This window comes from Ochlerotatus camptorhynchus, unplaced genomic scaffold (assembly GCF_037179485.1).
Source record: "Ochlerotatus camptorhynchus isolate MF236.1 unplaced genomic scaffold, CSIRO-AGI_Acam_v1.1 ptg000330l, whole genome shotgun sequence".
Classification (NCBI taxonomy): Eukaryota; Metazoa; Arthropoda; class Insecta; order Diptera; family Culicidae; genus Ochlerotatus; species Ochlerotatus camptorhynchus.
In genome coordinates this window covers 1590820-1610093 of record NW_027040818.1, presented here as the reverse complement: position 1 = coordinate 1610093, position 19274 = coordinate 1590820, and the positions used below count along the sequence as shown (strand labels likewise).

The following is a 19274-nucleotide window of genomic DNA, read 5'->3' as shown; positions in this document are numbered from 1 at the left end:
GGTTCTTAGGACACAAACAAGAATAACAAAACAATCAAGTTGTCTGCAGTGTAAATGCTATTTGCGCTCAAAGTTCAATTGAAATGTTGACCTGTCAAAAAATGGATAATAACAACCTGTCCCCGAACACTGGGATTACCGCCGGGACAGGCATCAACAACAACAACAGCCGCGAGAATATCTACATCGATATTCCGACGCCTTCGACGAGAAGTGTTTCACCGCTGTCGTCGGCCTCACCAGGAAAGGACAAATCCTTTGGATTTTTCCACAACATCTACCGGAAGATAAGTTTGAAATCTAACGAAGAAATCAGTATCGGTAATCACGAAGATGACTCCCGCAGTTCCTCGGTTGAATCATGTTCCTCGCTCAGTGATCGGCTACGGGCACCGTCGAAACGAAGATCAAGTCCGTGCGTCAAACTAGTGGATCAAATATCTTCGCTAGAGACGTCCGGAACGTCTAGTGACTCGGTGAACAATTCGGACAAATCCGGACGTACATCAAGACGCTCGTCGGTTCGCAAACTGCTGGAGAGTCTATCGATTTCAACACCGGCCCGTGCTCGGTCGCTATCCTGCAGCAGTACCTCGGTGAACTTCCTCAGTCAGAAAAGCCTTAAGCTGAAGGCCGAATCAAAAGCGTCCCTATTCAGCTCAACCAGTGCTTCGGCCACAACGACCAATGCCAATGCTAGCAGTAAGCCTCCGCCAAAGAAGATTCTTCGCCGCCCGGTTTCCTACACCTACATCCGGGGTATCTCCGGACTGCCAACGCAACGTGTTCCCAGATCATCGATCTGCTGTAGCTACTACTCGCGCTAAGAGGAGAGCCCCGTTGGCTCCCATACCCCAAAAGCTAGGATGTCGCCATATCAACACTTCTATGGACCTACAATATACTTATTCCTCGGATGAAGAACCAGAAAAGCAGAACGAACTCTTTGCGACTGAATTGTGCGTGTGCGATGTGTGAACTGATGTTAGAACTAGACGAGGACAACTCAATTGGCATTCGGTACCTTGCAAATTTTCGACGAACGCTAATTTTTACGCCACTGAAGATTGGACTGTTAGTTGTGTTAAGTAGTATGTAAAGTCAACCGAAAAAATCGAGTTAAGTGATGAACTGATATGGACATGCCTGGACGATTAAAGTGCAATTATTCTAAAACAAACTCTTCATTAAGGAATACACAAAATTGACCAATTTGATTAAAATGATACGGAATCAAGTGGATACCCTTATTTGGACACTAAGTGATTTATAAGCTTACTGCTAGAATTAATATTATTGATAAACGAAGTGAGTGAAGCGGTGGAGAGTGTACATTTGATAGAAACGTTCGAGCTATTCTGATGCTGAAATGGATGATGGAGATATAATGGGCGGGGCAGACGAACAGCTGATGAAAACACCAACATATTCTAAACTTGCGTTTAATGGATTACTACAAGATTAGCCGTAGTGATTATTGTACTCGTTTCAATTCAATGGTTGTTTTACTTAGTGTGGTTTCTACTTTTCTTGCCGTTATTGTCATGTAAAATAATAATGATTGACTTATCAAAACGCAAAAGTTCGAATAGCTCTCGTTTCTTGTAGATTATTTAAATATTTGAATAAAATCAAAGCCAAGTTGTTATTAATCAAATGAAATATTAAAAACATATCAATCAATTATCCGAAAAAGCCTTTTTTTGTTTAATCCCGTTTTTGTTAAGACTACTACACGCCACGCATAATAGGCCTATATGACTCCCGGACTTTTCACTTAAAGCGTAAGCCCCATCGAGGATAATACGCGATGTAATCTAGATTCAAAAAATCTACATTGTTTTTTAATACCCCATTCGATAAGCATCAAGAGAGGATTAAACATCGAAAGCGCGCAGCCATTCTCTAGCGCCTAGTAGAGAGTGTCTAAACAATACTGGCTCGCAAATCGTATGCCACCCACGCAAACCAATGTAGAGAAACTTGCCCCTTTATGATGATGCTGTTGGTTTTTGTGGGCGGCCTACGCTTTGCGAGGAAAGGACTTGCAAAGTTTTGTTTACAAAATCTGATAGTCCCTTTTCAATTGTTGGACCAGGAAAGAGTCGCTTCGATTTTGGTGAAGGTGAATCGTCTTAAAGTCTTTTTCTGATGTAAATCATTATCACTTTGAATCTTCCCGAGCACAAACATTAGCCACCAGAGAACATAAAATTGTGAAATATGCATCTCAACCTTTGCTGCAGTATAGTAAACATGTTAAAGCAAATTTCAAGCACAAAGTCACAATGGTGTCCGTGATTTGTACCCATGTGTAGACTCTGTATCGTATCACTGGAAAAACAGCTCAACGACTGCTATACAATGTTCAATCAAAATAAAACCCGCATCTTCGGAAGATCTCTGAACTTACCATTGGAAGTTCTCTGAACATCTCATTGGAAGTTCGTTGAACGTCTCGTCGGAAGTTCTCTGATCTTTTCCTCGGAACTTCTTTGAACTTTTCGTTGGAAGTTCACTGATCTTCTTCTTGACAGTTCTCTGAATTCGTCGGAAGTTGTCTGAATTTTTGAACGGAAGCTCTGTGATGCTTACCTCGGAAGTTCTCGGAACTTCTTGCCGGAAGGTATCTGAACTTTCAGTCGGAATGTCTCTGAACTTATCCTCGGAAACTCTTTGAACTTCTCTTCAGAATTTTTTGTCATAAGTCTGTGAACTTCTCGTCACAAGTTCTCTGAATTTTACGTGGGAAGTTCTCTGAACCTATACAATTGCTCTGAACTTTTTGTCGAAAATTCTCCAAACTTCTAGTCTGAAGTTCTAAGATTTCTCATCTGGAAATTTCTGAACCTATTCTATGAAGAACTTTGAACATCTCGTCGGTCTCGGAAGTTCTTGTCGTAAGTTCGCTGATCTTCTAGTCGGAAGTTCTAAGATTTTATATTGGGATGTTCTCTGAACTTCTTCTAGCAAGTTCTCTGAACTTTAGGAAACTTTCGAGAAGATCACGGAACTTCCGACAAGTTCGCGGAACTTCGGACAAGTTCACGGAACTTCAGAAAACTTGCGACGAAAAGTTCAAAGAATGTCCAAGGAGACGTTCAGAGAACTTCCGACTAGATGTTCAGATACCTTCTCTGAGATTCTTTTCGGAAGTTCTCTGAATTTCCTTTCGGAACTTCCCTTCGGAAGTTCTCTAAACTTCTACTCCGAAGGTCTCTGAACTTCTCATCAGAGGATGTCTAAACCTCTACTTGGAAATTATTTGAACTATTTGTCGAAAGATCTCTGAATTTCGTTTCGGAAGTGCGTAAAATGTCTTGCCAGAAGCTCTCAAAACTTGCCATCGGAAGTTTTTCTGAACACCTCATTGGAAGTTCTCTGAACTTATTTTCAGCAGTTCTCAGCAATTCTGCTCGGAAGTTTTCTGAACATCTTGTTGAAAGTTCTCTGAACTTTTCGTCAGTAGTTCTCTGAACCAGAACGTTGGAATTTCTCAAAACTTCTCATCCGAAGTTTTTTGAACTTCATGTCGAAAGTTTTCAGAACTTCTTCTCGGAATTTCTCTGAATTCTTGACGGATGTTCTCTAAACTTTCCTCAGAAATTCCCTGAATTTCTCGTCGAAATTTCTCAGAAGTTGTCCTCGAAATTTGTCAGATGTTCTCTGAACTTATCGGAAGTTCTCTGAGCTGCTCTTCTTGCAAGAATTCACTGATTTTCCGACAAGTTTTCGAAAATTCCGACAAGTTTACGGAACTTCCGACAAGTAAACAAAACGCCGACATGTTTACAAAAGTTCAGAGCAGTTCACAGGGAAGTTCACAAACATTGAAAGAGGTTCAAAAGGAACTTTAAAGAATCTCACGGATCTTTAAAGAAGCTCACGGTTCTTCAGAGACGTTAACGAAATTTCAGTGAAGCTCACAGAATGTCAGAGAACTTTCGAAAAGCTAACGAAACTTTCAAGAATCTGACGGATCCGTCGAGAAGCTCTCAACTTCCGGGAAGTTCATGGAACTTTCCAGAAATTTTATTCTAGAGAACCCTAAAACATTTTTTGGGAAGTTTCAAGTGAACTTGTGGGCAGTTCCAAGGAAACTTCTTTGAAGTTCCTCGTAAAATGCTGGGAAGTTTTCAGCAGTTTTCTCAGAAACTGTTGGAATTTTTTAGCAGTTCCCTCAGAACTTCCTTGAAGCACCTTTGAAAATTCGTTGAAGTTTCCTCGCAACACCTCTGAATTCCTCTCGGATGTCTGTGAAGTTCCCTAGCAGTTTTCTGAAAGCTGACAGAGAAAGTGCTTCCGGAACTTATCTTAAGTCCTTCCGGAGCATTCCTAACATTTCCTCAGAACTTTCCTCAAGTTCATCTAGAACTGAAGTTCACCCAAAATGAATCATATCGTCCGGCCATTTTCCACAGAGATGGCACTGATCCGCTGGTAGGACGTGATGAAAATCCCCATATAGAAATGAAGAGAAGTGGGAATAATTCGCTTTTGGTGCATATTCAGGTAAAAAAAGTGAACGACAACCTAAAGAAATTAGCCAGGGACTTAGCCGTTCAGTTTTTTTTCCCGGAAATTATTGTTCAACAAGCTACAATTAAATAAAAATGATTCTGCCCCATACAGTTTTACCTGGTTTACTAACAGTGCCCAGAGAGCCAAAAAAAATCAAATTTGAAAGAGAAAATTTGCTCTTCCGACCTCAATCTCTCAATATGCCATGTATATTGATGACTCTCGATTTGTGATTTCCCTTTCCGAGATTACAAAATAGAGTATGCATTTAGTTTAACATTTGAAGTCCCTCTTATTTTTCATATTCTGCACAAAAGATTCTTTGTGCCCCGCCCCATTCATAAAATTCGGCGGGAAATTCTGTGAGCGGTGAGCTATTTTGTGTGCAGAATGTGTAAAAATGGAGGGACTTCGAATATTAATCTAAAGCATATATAAGAGGTACCAGACATGTTTTGCACTGCAGTGTCCTCTGTAAACAATTAACGGAAAACAGATTGTGTGTAGTTACCGATAGATATCACCGCAAACAACAGCAGTGACATCTGATGGAACATGAATGCAGAAGCTTGACAAAATGATTAATTTCCCTCTGAACTTCTCTCAAAATTTGGATCACCTACAATGGATATGTGAAAATGCAGAAGTTTTGACAGAACTATGCTGTGGCTACCACAGTATTTTACATTTGATCGTACATATACAGTAGCACCAAAAGCATGCTATGGTGGGTTAAAAACTTGACCATCTAAATTGATCAATTATGGATCACCTCCATTTGATTAATGCGCTAAATTCATAATTGTTTTTAGCTGATCAATAATTGTGGGGTCAGTGTACCTAAAGTTCCCTCTGAAGCTATCTTCGTGAAACACGTTTGAAATGTTCTCGCTTCATCGAAATTATTCATGCATGATTGTAGCATGATAGTGGTTTACCACCCATTGTAGCACGGAAACTAAGTCCGACAGCAGTGGGCTCCCTTCTCTGTTTGTCTTGATCAAGCTTAATAACCTCTGATTGTCCTCAACATGTCGCTGTATGAAAGGCCAAAAACGGATTGGGTAGATCGATAGGAAAAGTCACCTATACGCATCTACGGAACAATAAAGAGTCTCCTTTATACGGAACTATAAAGAATCCGCTTCATCGGAATTATTCATAATCACAAACCCCTCTCCCCCCCTAAATGTGGATGACAGGAATCTCTTGAACAGAGTTTGCAATCAATGACCAAGATTGCTGAAGAGAGCGATATTCTAATTAGTTCAAATGTCAAATAAAAGCAAAAAATATAAACAAATGTAAGGTCCATTAATCATCTTAAAAATTTTGCCGAAAACAGAAACCTTCTATCAAGGCAAGCTGTCAAGTGAAACCAAAACACTCGAAACAATGTGAAGCAACAGTGAGAACTGATGAGTAAATTCTGTTGCAAAACTATTCACCTATATAATAGCGAGTATAATAGGTCTAGTCTATACGACCAACTTCATCGAAGACAGAAAACTTCTATCTAGTCAAGATGTTAAGTTAGGGTAAACAATTAAAAATGAATGTTACTCGAGCGCCAACTGGCAAGTGAATTCTACACACTAAGATTGTTTTGCCGAGATAGGCATCACCGAGCAATTCAGCATTTTATTTTGCTGGATCTCAGTGAAAAACTTGCCGAGATTCAACAAAATTTATGTTTGTTAGCTGAGATTTCGGCAAGATTCCGGTTTGTTAGCTGAATCTCAGCAAGTTTTTCACTGAGATCCAGCAAAATAAAATGTCGAGCTGCTCGGTGGTGCGAATCTCTGCAAAATAAATCTAAGTGTGATATGCTGAACTGTTACCACAAAATAGGTCTTATCCATCTGAACAGCTTTGCTGAAGACGGAAACCATCTATCTAGTCCACCTGAGGGCAAATAATTCAAAATAAATTTCACACTAGCGCTGCCTGGTGAGTAAATTATGATCAGAACTCTTTATCATAGGATAGGCCTTGTCCATCCAGCAAACAACATTGCCTAAGACGGAAATCTTCTTTCTAGTCCATATGTTATAGTTAGGGCAATCAATGAAACATCAATGTCACACGAGCGCTGCCTGGTGAGTGAATTATGATCAGAACTCTTTACCATAAAATAGATCTTGTTCATCTGGACAACTTTGCCGAAGACGGAAACCTTCAATGTAGTTAAGATGTTAAGTTAGGGCAAACAATAATTAATTTCACACAACAAACAATTGCCTATTGAAGAAACGACTTCTTGGCGAATTTATTCAACTGCATGCTTGTAACATTTTTGATAATAACTTCTGTTCAGGCTTTGTTCACACAAATCTGGAGAATTTATTCAACCACAACATGGTGTTGGTTGGTTAAAGGGTATGGTCGAGAAGCTTTTATTTGACTTCCATGCGTTTATTGGACATCTTTGCTTCCTTAAATAATATTTGGCGAGATAATTAGACATTGTCATACATTTATATTAAAGATTATTCAACTGCAAAATGTATCACACATATACATTATACATATACATGTCTGTTGCATGGGTTTCGAACCATATATCTTCCGATCAGCAGCAGCTGCCTCGCCATCTGAGTTATCCTAGAATACATGTTATGGGCTGCTCAATATTCAATAAAAGCTTGCTTGAAACTGAATACCTATCAGCACTCCCAATCGTCCCAAGGTCCAGTGGGAATAATTAATTCATTCATCGTTGTTTTACATGAGACCAATTCTAAAGGGTGATACGGTCAAAATTTGGTCAAGGGAAAACGCGTGTAAATCGGTGAAATCGTTTATTTAAAAAATCAAATTAAATTTCTTTTTCAAGTTCAATTAGTATAAAATTCAGGAAAAATATTCAGTTAGGCTTCCGCTTTTCCAAATCCGAATTGCCGGGCCTTACGCTTGACCCCTGCCATCAGATTTTGTACAGCCACCTTGCGGCATCTCGGAGAGAGAGGTTAGGGTTTCGCTTGAAACTACCGGCAACTCTCTTTGTCGTCTCAGCGGCTTCCGGTTTTCGATTTCCCCCCGATCCAGACTTCCTGGCTGTCGAAAAACGTTCCCCAAACACTTCAATTACATTTGTAACGGTTGATTTGATACGCTGCTCTTCTTGCTTGGACGGCATTTTGACAACTGAAGAGTGAATTCCAAAATCAAAATAGGAGCAACATTCTACACACACACACCTTCAAAATGAGGGGTGTTCAGGTTTTTTAAATGCAAAATTGAAAGAAATACGTCAAGTTGATATTGACCAAATTTTGACCGTATCACCCTTTACCTCTTCACCTCTCCAATTTCCAAGGAAAGGATGCTGGGCTATTTGTTATCGTGATGTCGTGATGCGATCGATGATTACGATTTAAAACACAAATAAAAAAAGGTTGAGCTTGGGATTGAAGTTCCGACCTTCTACTTGAAAAGTGGAAACGGTAACCACTACTCTACTGGTTTCGTCTTGTTGTTATACTGAACCAGTGCTTTAGAATAACGAATATAATATGTCGTTTATAAAGTATCTACAAAGCATGCAATTAAAACATGGATGCATAGTGGTATAAGAGCTATTTTGCTGACTGTATTCACCTTTATACAGCAATATTGTAAAGCAATGCAATGCAATTTAATAATGGTGCTAGTAAACATTTATAAGACGTCTAATAAAGCATGTTATTAAATCAATTGAAAACAATTGAATTGAACCGTCATTGTATTTGTAAATTATACTTATTCAGTTTGTTATTAGATCAAACTTCTGGTTCTGAATCAGGAAGACAGTTAATGTTTATAAAGCTTTTAATAAGTAATTGATCATATCAGAACAAACAGCAAAATAAAGGCGCATCGATCTCAATAAGCTTTTTTTAGCACATAATTCGACATCCTATTTGAATCAGAATTGTACACAGTTATACAGCATTAATTCAATATGCATGCTTATTTGTGAATTTGAATTGTTTGTTGGGGTGCCACCTGGTGAGTGCAATCTAAACTAAACTCTTTACCATAAAATAGGTATTTTTTTTCCTTTATTTGTTTTCCGTCGATCTTGTTTTCCGTGCTGAGCACCAATGCTATCGACGCCAGGAAGGCAGCTCCCACACCTGGACCCTACCTATCGAACCATCAACTCATGAACCGGGGACCAACGGCTTTACTTCCCTTCCGAAGGAAGGCGTGATCAGGGATGTTATGTCTCAGAACATCCCGGCGGCGCCGACTGGGATTGAACCCAGGCCTGCTGGGGTGAGAGGTAATCACGCTTACCACTACACCACCGGCGCCGCTATAAAATAGGTCTTGTACATCATAACAATTTTGTCGAAGACGGGAACCTTCTATCTAGTCAAGATATTAAATTAGGGCAAACAATGAAAACTGAATGCCACACTAGCGCCACCTGGTGATAGAATTCTGAACTATTTTTTTTTATTCTTTAAGATAGCTGCTGTCAATTTGAACAACTTTGCCGAAGACGGGAACCATTCATATAAGCAGGATCTTTAGATAGCGTTAGATCATGTGTACTTCAGATGGCGCAAGTTGATCATTTTCGTTTTACAGCCATCTACTGAATCAATTCTATCATACATTTCCAAAAAAAGTCTGATAGCTTAAACAGAAATTCCACTAAATTTACTTTGCAAATCATATGAAATTTAGAATTCTATTGAAATTTCGTAAAGACGCGGTGGTTTGAATTTGGGTTCAAATTGACCTCAGGGTACATACAAAGTAAGTATTCCAACAAAACTTTTCCAATAAATATGTTTTCTAGTTTTTTGGAGCAGATTTTATCTTATATTATAGATCTCCGGTGGACGCCCTAGTCATGAAAGAATTAGAAAAATCCGACGTAAAATAAAAATGTCATAGCCTTTCAAAGTGGGTCCCAAGGTACAGGCAAGGGGTTAATGAAGTAACAGAACATTTCCCTGTAATTTTGTTTTACTTATGTTTGAGATTTCGAAAATCACTCATTGTCAGATTTCAAATATATGCTCATTTGTTCTTATCAACTCCGTAATTAAACCCTTCATTAATTGTCTACGTTTGATCTATTATTTTCTCAATCCAATCCATTTTCAACTTTATTTAGATCAATCTGTTTTTCTCAATGTGCGCACGTGTTCATTTGTTTTACCAATTTTATTGCATTTTGTCACAACACTAAACGTCAACTAAAGAATTGTATATATTTTTCTTATTTTTATGATATGATGCTATTCAAATATCAAAATATCCAGTTGACAGGAATCAATCAGTTTGTGGGTTGCTAAGGTTGCTAAAGACTTCTTTACTAATATGAAAAAAAAAACGAAAAATTGATTTAATCAGCAATTTTTTTTAATAATTACTTTATTTGTACAGGCTTAATCGAATAAACTTTACAGAGCCGAGTTATCATTTTTGTTATACATTATTACTGTCTTATATTTAAAGTTAAAGGAACTGGACCAAATACTCGCGGTTGTCTCGAGGTTAGTGGAGATTTACAATATTTTGGATGGGAAAAGGGAGGTTTGAAATGTGATTTACGATACAGCATTTAATTAATCCTAAAACGTGAACTTATTTCTATTCATCTTGAAAACAAACATTAAAAAAACCACACGTACAAAATACAAACTAAACACAAGGTTAATGAAACTTACAATCTAAGGTTAATAGTCTTAAAGTAAACATATATGAGTTTCATAAACTCCAGATCGCGTCTAGCCAAAATATCCCGAACTAGAACATGAGGTTGTCTACCTCGAACCCGAAGGGAATCGTTCACCTCAGATATGACTCCACGATGCTCAGCACAAGAGCAAATAATGTGATCTGCGTCCTGGTAACCTTCTCCACATTCACAGAGATTGCTGTCCTCCAAGCCCAACACGGAACAAGTAAGAGTTTAACGAATAGTGATTGGACATGAGGTGAGAAATCAGACGTATGAAGTCTCTACCCATCTCCAACCCTTTGAGCCAAGGACTCTTCGACACCTTAGGGATGATCGAGTATAGCCATCGTCCCAAACTCCCTTTACTCCATTTATTTTGCCAGCTGGCGAGTGACTGTTGATGATAAATGAAGAAAAATTCACCGTAGGAGATTTGTCGGTCGTAAATATCGCCTTCCATAGCGCCCACCTTTGCAAGCGAGTCCGCCTTCTCATTGCCCGGAATCGAGCAATGAGATGGGACCCATGCAAAGGTGATGACAAAAGATCTTAAAGATAAAGCACTTAGAAGCTCTCGTATTTTCATGAGAAAATACGAGGAGTTTTTAACGGGCTCAAGGAGCGAATAGCCTCGACAGAACTGAGACTATCCGTAGTGAGGCGATGGTTTCTAGCGCATAATGTATTGCCGCCAGCTCAGTAACATATACGGAACAAGGAGCTTGAAGCATTCGAGAGGCGCTATGAAATTCGTTAAAAATACCAAATCCAGCGGACGCCTCTATTAGTGATCTATCTGTGAAGAACGATCTTGTGGAATCAACTTGGCCAAACTTTGCAGTGTATAATGACGGAACAATCATGGAACGATGATGTTCTGGGATTCCGCGAATCTCTTGCGTCATAGATAAATCAAAACTAACTGAATTGCCGAAGTCGGAGAAGCATACACGATGAGGATTATGCTGTGACGGGCTGACATCCATTGTTATGTACCCGTAGTACAATGACATAAAACGAGTTTGAGGGTTTAGCTCAAGAAGCTTCTCAAAGTTTTCGATTACCAGTGGGTTCATAACTTTACAACGGGTGAGGAGCCTGAGGGACAATTCCGAAAACCGATCAGAGAGTGGCAACATGCCAGCCAACACCTCAAGACTCATCGTATGAGTCGAGTGCATGCATCCTAACGCGATACGAAGACAACGATATTGGATACGTTCCAGTTTGATGATGTGAGTTTTAGCCGCCGACTGCAAACAAAAACTACCGTATTCTAAAACCGATAAAATCGTTGTCCGGTACAACGTTAGAAGATCTTGCGGATGAGCTCCCCACCACGTTCCGGTAATTGTTCAGAGAAAATTGATCATTTGTTGGCATTTTCGTCTCAGATACTCAATGTGGGATCTCCAGGTGCATTTAGAATCGAACCATACCCCAAGATATTTGAAAGACATGGAATGAGTGATCGGCTTACCCAAAAGTTGAAGCTTCGGTTGTGCTGGGCTATGCTTCCTAGAAAAAAAACGACCAACTTAGTTTTCTCCGTGGAGAATTCGAGAACTAGCTGGATAGCCCAAGTAGACAAATTGTCTAAGGTATCCTGTAAGGGTCCTTGCAGGTCGGCCTCTCTGGGCCCTGTCATAGACACTACTCCGTCATCTGCAACTTGTCTCAACGGACAGTTGTCACAATTGTCAATTTCTCTGACGTAGAAATTATACATAGGGGGGCTTAAACATGAGCCCTGCGGAAGACCCATGTAGCTTAATCGTGAAGCTGTATAATCAGCAATTGAAAACATAAATTAAAAATTGAACAATAAGAAAGGGAAACTAATATTCCTTCCAACGAAAAATTAGATCATCTGAACGTCAGAAGTCCAAAGTTAGCGAAGATAATACAAAAATATTTTATTTAGTGAAAAACGTTATTTGTGTTGGAACTCCAGCAGCTAAAAAGGAAGAATGGATTAGTTATCGGAATTAATAAATATAATGAAGAATAAAAAAATATTTCACTTATTTCAAAAATCTGTATCATTTTCCAAAAATCTGCTATCATTAAATACAGATATCTGTATTAAAAATATTGAGAAAATTCTGTATGATTACAGATAAATCTGTATATGTGGTAGCACTGGTTATATCCTAGACAAATGGTAATTTCCAAGTTCGCTGTTTTACCTCTCACCCCAGCAGGCCTGGGCTCAATCCCAGTCGGCGCCGCCGGGATGTTCTGAGGCATAACATCTCTGATCACGCCTTCCTTCGGATGGGAAGTAAAGCCGTTGGTCCCCGGTTCATGAGTTGATGGGTCGATAGGTAGGGTCCAGGTGTGGGAGCTGCCTTCCTGGCACGTCGGTAGCATTGGTGCTCGTGCTGAGCACCAATGCTACCGACGTGCCAGGAAGGCAGCTCCCACACCTGGACCCTACCTATCGACCAAACAAGATCGACGGAAAAAACAAACCAAAGGAAAAAAAAAAAAAAAAAAAGTTCGCTGTTGTCATCTTCGTAGTTGCCGTTGGCAGTACCATTCGTATATTTAAAATTAACCACCAACCGCTGAAACTATATGAGTTATCGCGTATCTCTGTTGTTTATTACATACCAAGCGAAAACTTAATCATATTTTGTTATGAAGTGTTGTAGTTTTGAGATGCTCGATTACCCAGATGGGATCGGTTTTGCTTACTGAGCATAAAATCATTGGTAGTATTATATTCTTTTATTCTACATATTTTCATGTGTTTATACATTAATTGGGTAGGGATGGGACCATCAGGGTGCCTGATTGAAGCGATTTGGATGGGGAGAGTAGAATTGTTAATTCCCTGTTGTTAACATTTCGTGAATTGAGGGCGGGCTCTTCTCCCCTTTCATTGGGACATCCCTCGTATGATGGCTTGTTCTGTATCGGGTTGGAACATTTTTATCATTGGAAGGAGATTCTTCTTGCTCCCGTGACACGCGTAAGTGTCTATTAGACTGATGCAAAATTTGACTTTTTCGCTCCACAGTGCTTAAATGGTTTCAAATCGGGTCCTGACTAGCCTCCCAAAGTTACAACTCATTTGGTTAGAAACAGACTTCGCACAAGCCATTTGAAGTTTACATGTAAATTACTATGGGAAATCCCAACTTTTTGTTCATTGCCTTCTAGTCTTTTTCCATATTAAGCTACAAAACAGTTCGATAGCCACTCTTATAGAAAATTTTTTCAGCTACAACTTTGCTGAAGCTCATTTCTATGTAAAACGAGACAGGAAAAAGTTATTAATTATTTAAGAGATTGGTAAACTTATGAAATGATTAAGCAGCTGCTCTGTAGGCAACACTGTATTTTGTAGTGTGACATTTTTTTTTTTTTTTTTTTTTTGTTGATTACTTTATTTGTACAGGCTCATTCGAATAAACTTTACAGAGCCAAGTTATCATTTTCTTTATACATTATAAATGTCTTAAATCTAAAATTAAAGGATTGGAACCGATTACTCGCGGTCTTCTCGAGGTTAGTGGATGACAATTGTTTGGATCGGGAGAGGGAAAAGGAGATTTGGAATATGATTTATGATTCAAAAATTTCACTATTTCTAAAACAAATACTTAATCCTATCGACGTTATATCAACTCTGTAATTATACAATTATTACAGAAACAAATCTACAAAAAAAAAAAAATACACACACACATACAAAACACAAACTAAACACAAGGTTAATCAAACTTACAATCTATGGTTAATATTCTTCAAGAAAACATATATGAGTTGCATAAACTCCAGATCGCGTCTAGCCAAAATATCCCGAACTGGAACATTAGGTTGTCTACCTCGAGCCCGAAGGGAATCATACAACTCGGATCTGACTCCACGGTGCTCAGCACATGACCAAATAATGTGATCTGCGTCCTGGTAACCTTGTCCACATTCACAGAGATTACTGTCGCCCAGCTCAACACGGAACAAGTGAGCGTTTAACGAGTAGTGATTGGACATGAGGCGAGACATCATACGAATGAAGTCACGACCCACATCCAACCCCTTGAACCAAGGACACTTCGACACCTTAGGGATGATTGAATATAACCATCGTCCCAAACTCCCTTCACTCCATTTATTTTGCCAGCTGGCGAGGGACTGTTGACGATAAATGAAGAAAAATTCGTCGTAGGCGATTTGTCGATCGTAAATATCGCCTTCCATAGCGCCCACCTTTGCAAGCGAGTCCGCCTTCTCATTGCCCGGAATCGAGCAATGAGATGGGACCCATGCAAAGGTGATGACAAAAGATCTTAAAGATAAAGCACTTAGAAGCTCTCGTATTTTCATGAGAAAATACGAGGAGTGCTTTACCGGCCTCATGGAGCGAATAGCCTCGACAGAACTGAGACTATCCGTAAAAATAAAATAATGAGCTGGTGCAAGTGAGGCGATCGTTTCTAGCGTACAATGTATTGCCGCCAGCTCAGCAACATATACGCAACAAGGAGCTTGAAGCATTCGAGAGGCGCTATGAAATTCGTTATAAATACCAAAACCAGCGGACGCCTCTATTAGTGATCCATCTGTGAAGAACGATCTTGCGGAATCAACTTGGCCAAACTTTGCAGCGAAAATTGACGGAGCAATCATGGAACGATGATGCTCTGGGATTCCGCGAATCTCTTGCGTCATTGATAAATCAAAATGAACAGAACTGTCGAAGTCGGAGAAGCAAACACGATAGGGATTATGCTGCGAAGGGCTGACATCCTGTGTTATGTACACGTAGTACAATGACATAAAACGAGTTTGAGGGTTTAGCTCAAGAAGCTTCTCAAAGTTTGCAATCACCAGTGGGTTCATAATTTCACAACGGGTGAGGAGCCTGAGGGATAATTCCGAAAACCGATCAGAGAGTGGCAACATGCCCGCTAACACTTCGAGACTCATCGTATGAGTCGAGTGCATGCATCCTAACGCGATACGAAGACAGCGATACTGGATCCGTTCCAGTTTGATGATGTGCGTTTTAGCCGCCGACTGGAAGCAAAAACTACCGTACTCTAAAACCGATAAAATCGTTGTCCGGTACAACGTTAGAAGATCTTGCGGATGGGCTCCCCACCACGTTCCGGTAATTGTTCGGAGAAAATTGATCCTTTGTTGGCATTTCCGCTTCAGATACTCAATGTGGGATCTCCAGGTACATTTGGAATCGAACCAGACCCCAAGATATTTGAAGGACATAGAATGAGTGATCGGTTTACCCAAAAGTTGAAGCTTTGGTTGAGCTGGGCTATGCTTCCTAGAAAAAACGACCAACTCAGTTTTCTCCGTGGAGAATTCGATACCTAGCTGGATAGCCCAAGTAGACAAATTGTCTAAGGTATCCTGTAAGGGTCCTTGCAGGTCGGCCTCTCTGGGTCCTGTCATAGACACTACTCCGTCATCTGCAAGTTGTCTCAACGTGCAGTTGTCCCTTAGACAATTGTCAATTTCTCTGACGTAGAAATTATACAGAAGGGGGCTTAAACATGAGCCCTGGGGGAGACCCATGTAGCTAAATCGTGAAGCTGTAGAGTTTCCATGAGAAAAGCTCATATGTTTCTCTGACAGCAAATTGTACAAAAAGTTATTAATTAATGGAGAAAGGCCACAAGCGTGGAGTTTGTCTGAAAGGACTTCAACCGTCACTGAATCAAAAGCCCCCTTAATATCCAAGAAGACAGAAGCCATTTGCTCTTTATTAGCAAAAGCCAACTGAATTTCAGTGGAAAGCAACGCGAGACAGTCGTTCGTTCCCTTGCCCCTACGGAAACCAAATTGAGTATCTGAGAGTAGGTGGTTCAACTCAACCCATTTGTCCAGGCGAAAAAGGATCATTTTTTCCAACAATTTTCGGATACACGATAACATCGCAATGGGACGATACGAATTGTGATCTGACGCGGGTTTTCCAGGCTTTTTAATGGCTATAACTCTCACCCGCCTCCAATCATCCGGAACAATATTGAGCTCCAGGAACTGACAAAACAAGTTCAACATGCGCCTCTTAGCGACGTCTGGGAGGTTCTTCAACAAGTTGAACTTGATTCTATCAGCCCCCGGAGCCGAATTGCCACACGAAAGGAGCGCGAGTGAGAGCTCCAGCATTGAAAAAGGCTGGCTGATCTCGTCTACCGAATTCGTCGTTTCGCGAGGAATCATCTGTGCCGGCACAGAATCAGGACATACTTTTCGCGCGAACTTGAGAATCCAACTATCGGAGTACTCCTCGCTCTCGTTGTTTGAAGACCGGTTACGCATCCTTCGCGCCGCATTCCAAAGCGTATTCATCGACGTTTCGCGCGATAATCCGTCCACGAATTGCCGCCAGTATCCGCGTTTCTTGGCTTTGATGAGGCTCTTGAGTTCGCGTTCAAGAGCGCAGTACGCTTCAAAATGTACGGGTCTTCCACGTTTCCGGAAAAGCTTAAACGCGTCGGACTTTTTACGATAAACCTCAGTGCATTGCTGGTCCCACCAAGGGGAAGGAGGTTTCCTACGGAAAGACGTACCTGGAACCGGCCGAGTTTGAGCTTGAAGCGCGCTGTCCAAGATCAGATTGGAGAGGAAGTTATATTCCTCCAACGGTGGAAGCCATTCTACCGACGTTAGGGCATCTTCTATCACATTCTTGAACTTTGTCCAATCGATATGACGGGTGAGATCGTACGCGACGTTAACGGGTTCCGACGGATTGAACCCACTGGCAACTGAAACTTTGATCGGCAAGTGATCACTACCGTGGGGATCTTGGATCACATTCCACGTGCAATCCAACGATAATGAGTTAGAGCAAAGTGTGAGGTCTAATCTACTTCCATTCGAGGATGGGCCAGCCAAACGTGTTACTTCTCCATTGTTAAGAATTGTCATATTAAAGCTGTCGCAGAGGTCATATATCAAAGTAGAACGGTTGTCATCATACAGTTCCCCCCAGCCTGTACCGTGGGAATTAAAATCTCCCATAATCAACCGTGGAGCAGGAAGTACCGAACAGATATCTGAAAGTTGTTTGCGATTAACAACGGCTCTAGGAGGAATATAAACAGAAGCAATACAAAGGCTCTTACCTTTAATAATAGCCTGACATGCAACAACTTCAATACCTGGAAATTGTGGAAGATTCACTCTATAGAAGGAATGGCACTTTTTGATCCCCAAAAGTACCCCTCCTCCACGCGAATCCTCACGATCCAGTCGAATAATGTTAAAATCATAAAAAGGAAGATCTATATCTGAAGAGAGCCAAGTTTCACAAACAGCAAATGCATCACAATCATTATTGTGAACTAAAAACTTAAAAGAATCTAATTTAGGAATGAGACTTCGACAATTCCACTGTAGAACAGTGATCAAATCCCCGACCTCGTTTGGAAAGTTATCCATCGAAGGAAATGATTGCTGCAATGAGGGGCCACTTCAATGTCAATTGCTTCAAGAGGGTCTTCACAGAAGGAAGCATTGCCAGAACAATGCTTTTGAGAGGATCAGAAATATTGAGGTACTTGAGAATATCGTCCACAATTTTATCAAATGAGAACAACCCGGATGAAGAAGGGGCTTCTGTTCTTAAAAATGGGCCATCAGGGGTTTTTGATGTCCCCGGGAGAGATGGAAAGTTCTGGTTATAGTCAGTTCGGCGGAAACCAGGAGGAGTTGAAACTTCCTTTTTTCCATCACTCCTTGATTTGGGCAAGCTGATTTGGGGTTCCTTATCTGCAACTTTCCGCGAACGGATGCGTTTTCGTTTCCGTGCAGAACCTTCCGGAAAACTGAAAGAAACTCCCTCCTCAGCCAAGTCAGAGTCAGACTCGTCATCAGACAAAACAGCAAAGGGATTTTTGTCGTTGGTTGATGGTGTGGCTGTTTTTAGCATTGCTGCAAAAGACTTTCTGGAACGCTCCTTAAGAGAGCGTTCTAGTTTCTCCCCGCGTTGTTTGTACGCCGGGCACGATGAGAGACCATGAGGAGTTCCCTTACAGTACACGCATTTTGGTGCAGTGACTGTGCAGGCGCCATCCTCGTGCTTCTCCCCGCATTTGGAACAGCGTGCCTTGCTGCCACAGTGAGAGGCCGTATGTCCCAACTGTTTGCAATTTTGGCAGTTCATGACCCGAGGAACAAACAAACGCACAGGTAGCCGAAGTTTTCCCAACTCGATGTAGTGAGGAAGGGCTGAACCAGAAAAGGTCACCCGAAACGAGTCTGTGGGGGTAAAGCTCTTTTTACCCTCGCTGAAAGATACTGAGTTCAGCTTCTGGACTTCCAGTATCTCAACCGTGGGAAGCAAGGGGTTCTTGAAACGGCCAACCGCTTGCTTCGCCAAGATCTCGGGGGTCAGACTCGCTTCGGTCACCACACCTTCGATCTCCACATTACGAGCTGGGATGTACACTCTATACTCGAGTGTAAAGAGCTGGGAGGCAGCAATCTCGTTAGCTTGTTTCAGGTTAGAGACGACAACGCGAAGTTTATTGTACCTCACCTTCGAGATTTCGGTCACGGCCGAGAACCGCTTCGTCAGATCATTAGTAATTTGCATTACATTCAAAGGTTTCTTTTTGGGCTGAAAGTAAACAACCCATGGGCCAGTCGAGTCTTCTGGGTAGGCTCGCGATCGGGGGCTTATCTGTCCCTGTCCATTACCAGACTGAGATGACGAACCAGGGATGGCATCATCTGATTTCTGGGATGACAGACGTTTTCGACCCTTCTTGCTATCGCGTGGCAAAGAAGTGTCATCTTCCGACAAAACGTCCATTTCGTCTTCCGACAAAATGTCCATTTTGCCGTACTAGTGGGAGCGAAAAACGCTCTACCACTGCAACGATAATCAAAATTACTCGGACACAATACACGAGAAAAAAAATACAAACACAGAAACACAAACTTAAAATTTAACTGATGGGAGAAAGAAAGAAACAAGAAACAAAAACTTATCTGATAATCCTATACTACTACCACGGAGCGTTTACACAGCAGCAGCAGAGCGACGCGCAGCTTTGATGATCTTCGATCCGCGTGTGCGGGCGGTCTT

At 40.9% G+C, this 19274-nt stretch overlaps 1 protein-coding gene across 1 annotated transcript; it reads left to right on the top strand.

The window, feature by feature from the left end:
- Positions 1-42: 42 nt before the first annotated feature.
- On the top strand, positions 43-1598 carry LOC135708561 (uncharacterized). Its single transcript, XM_065230662.1, has one exon. The coding sequence runs from the start codon at positions 84-86 to the stop codon at positions 825-827; it is 744 nt and encodes a 247-aa protein (XP_065086734.1). The 5' UTR covers positions 43-83; the 3' UTR covers positions 828-1598.
- Positions 1599-19274: the final 17676 nt, after the last annotated feature.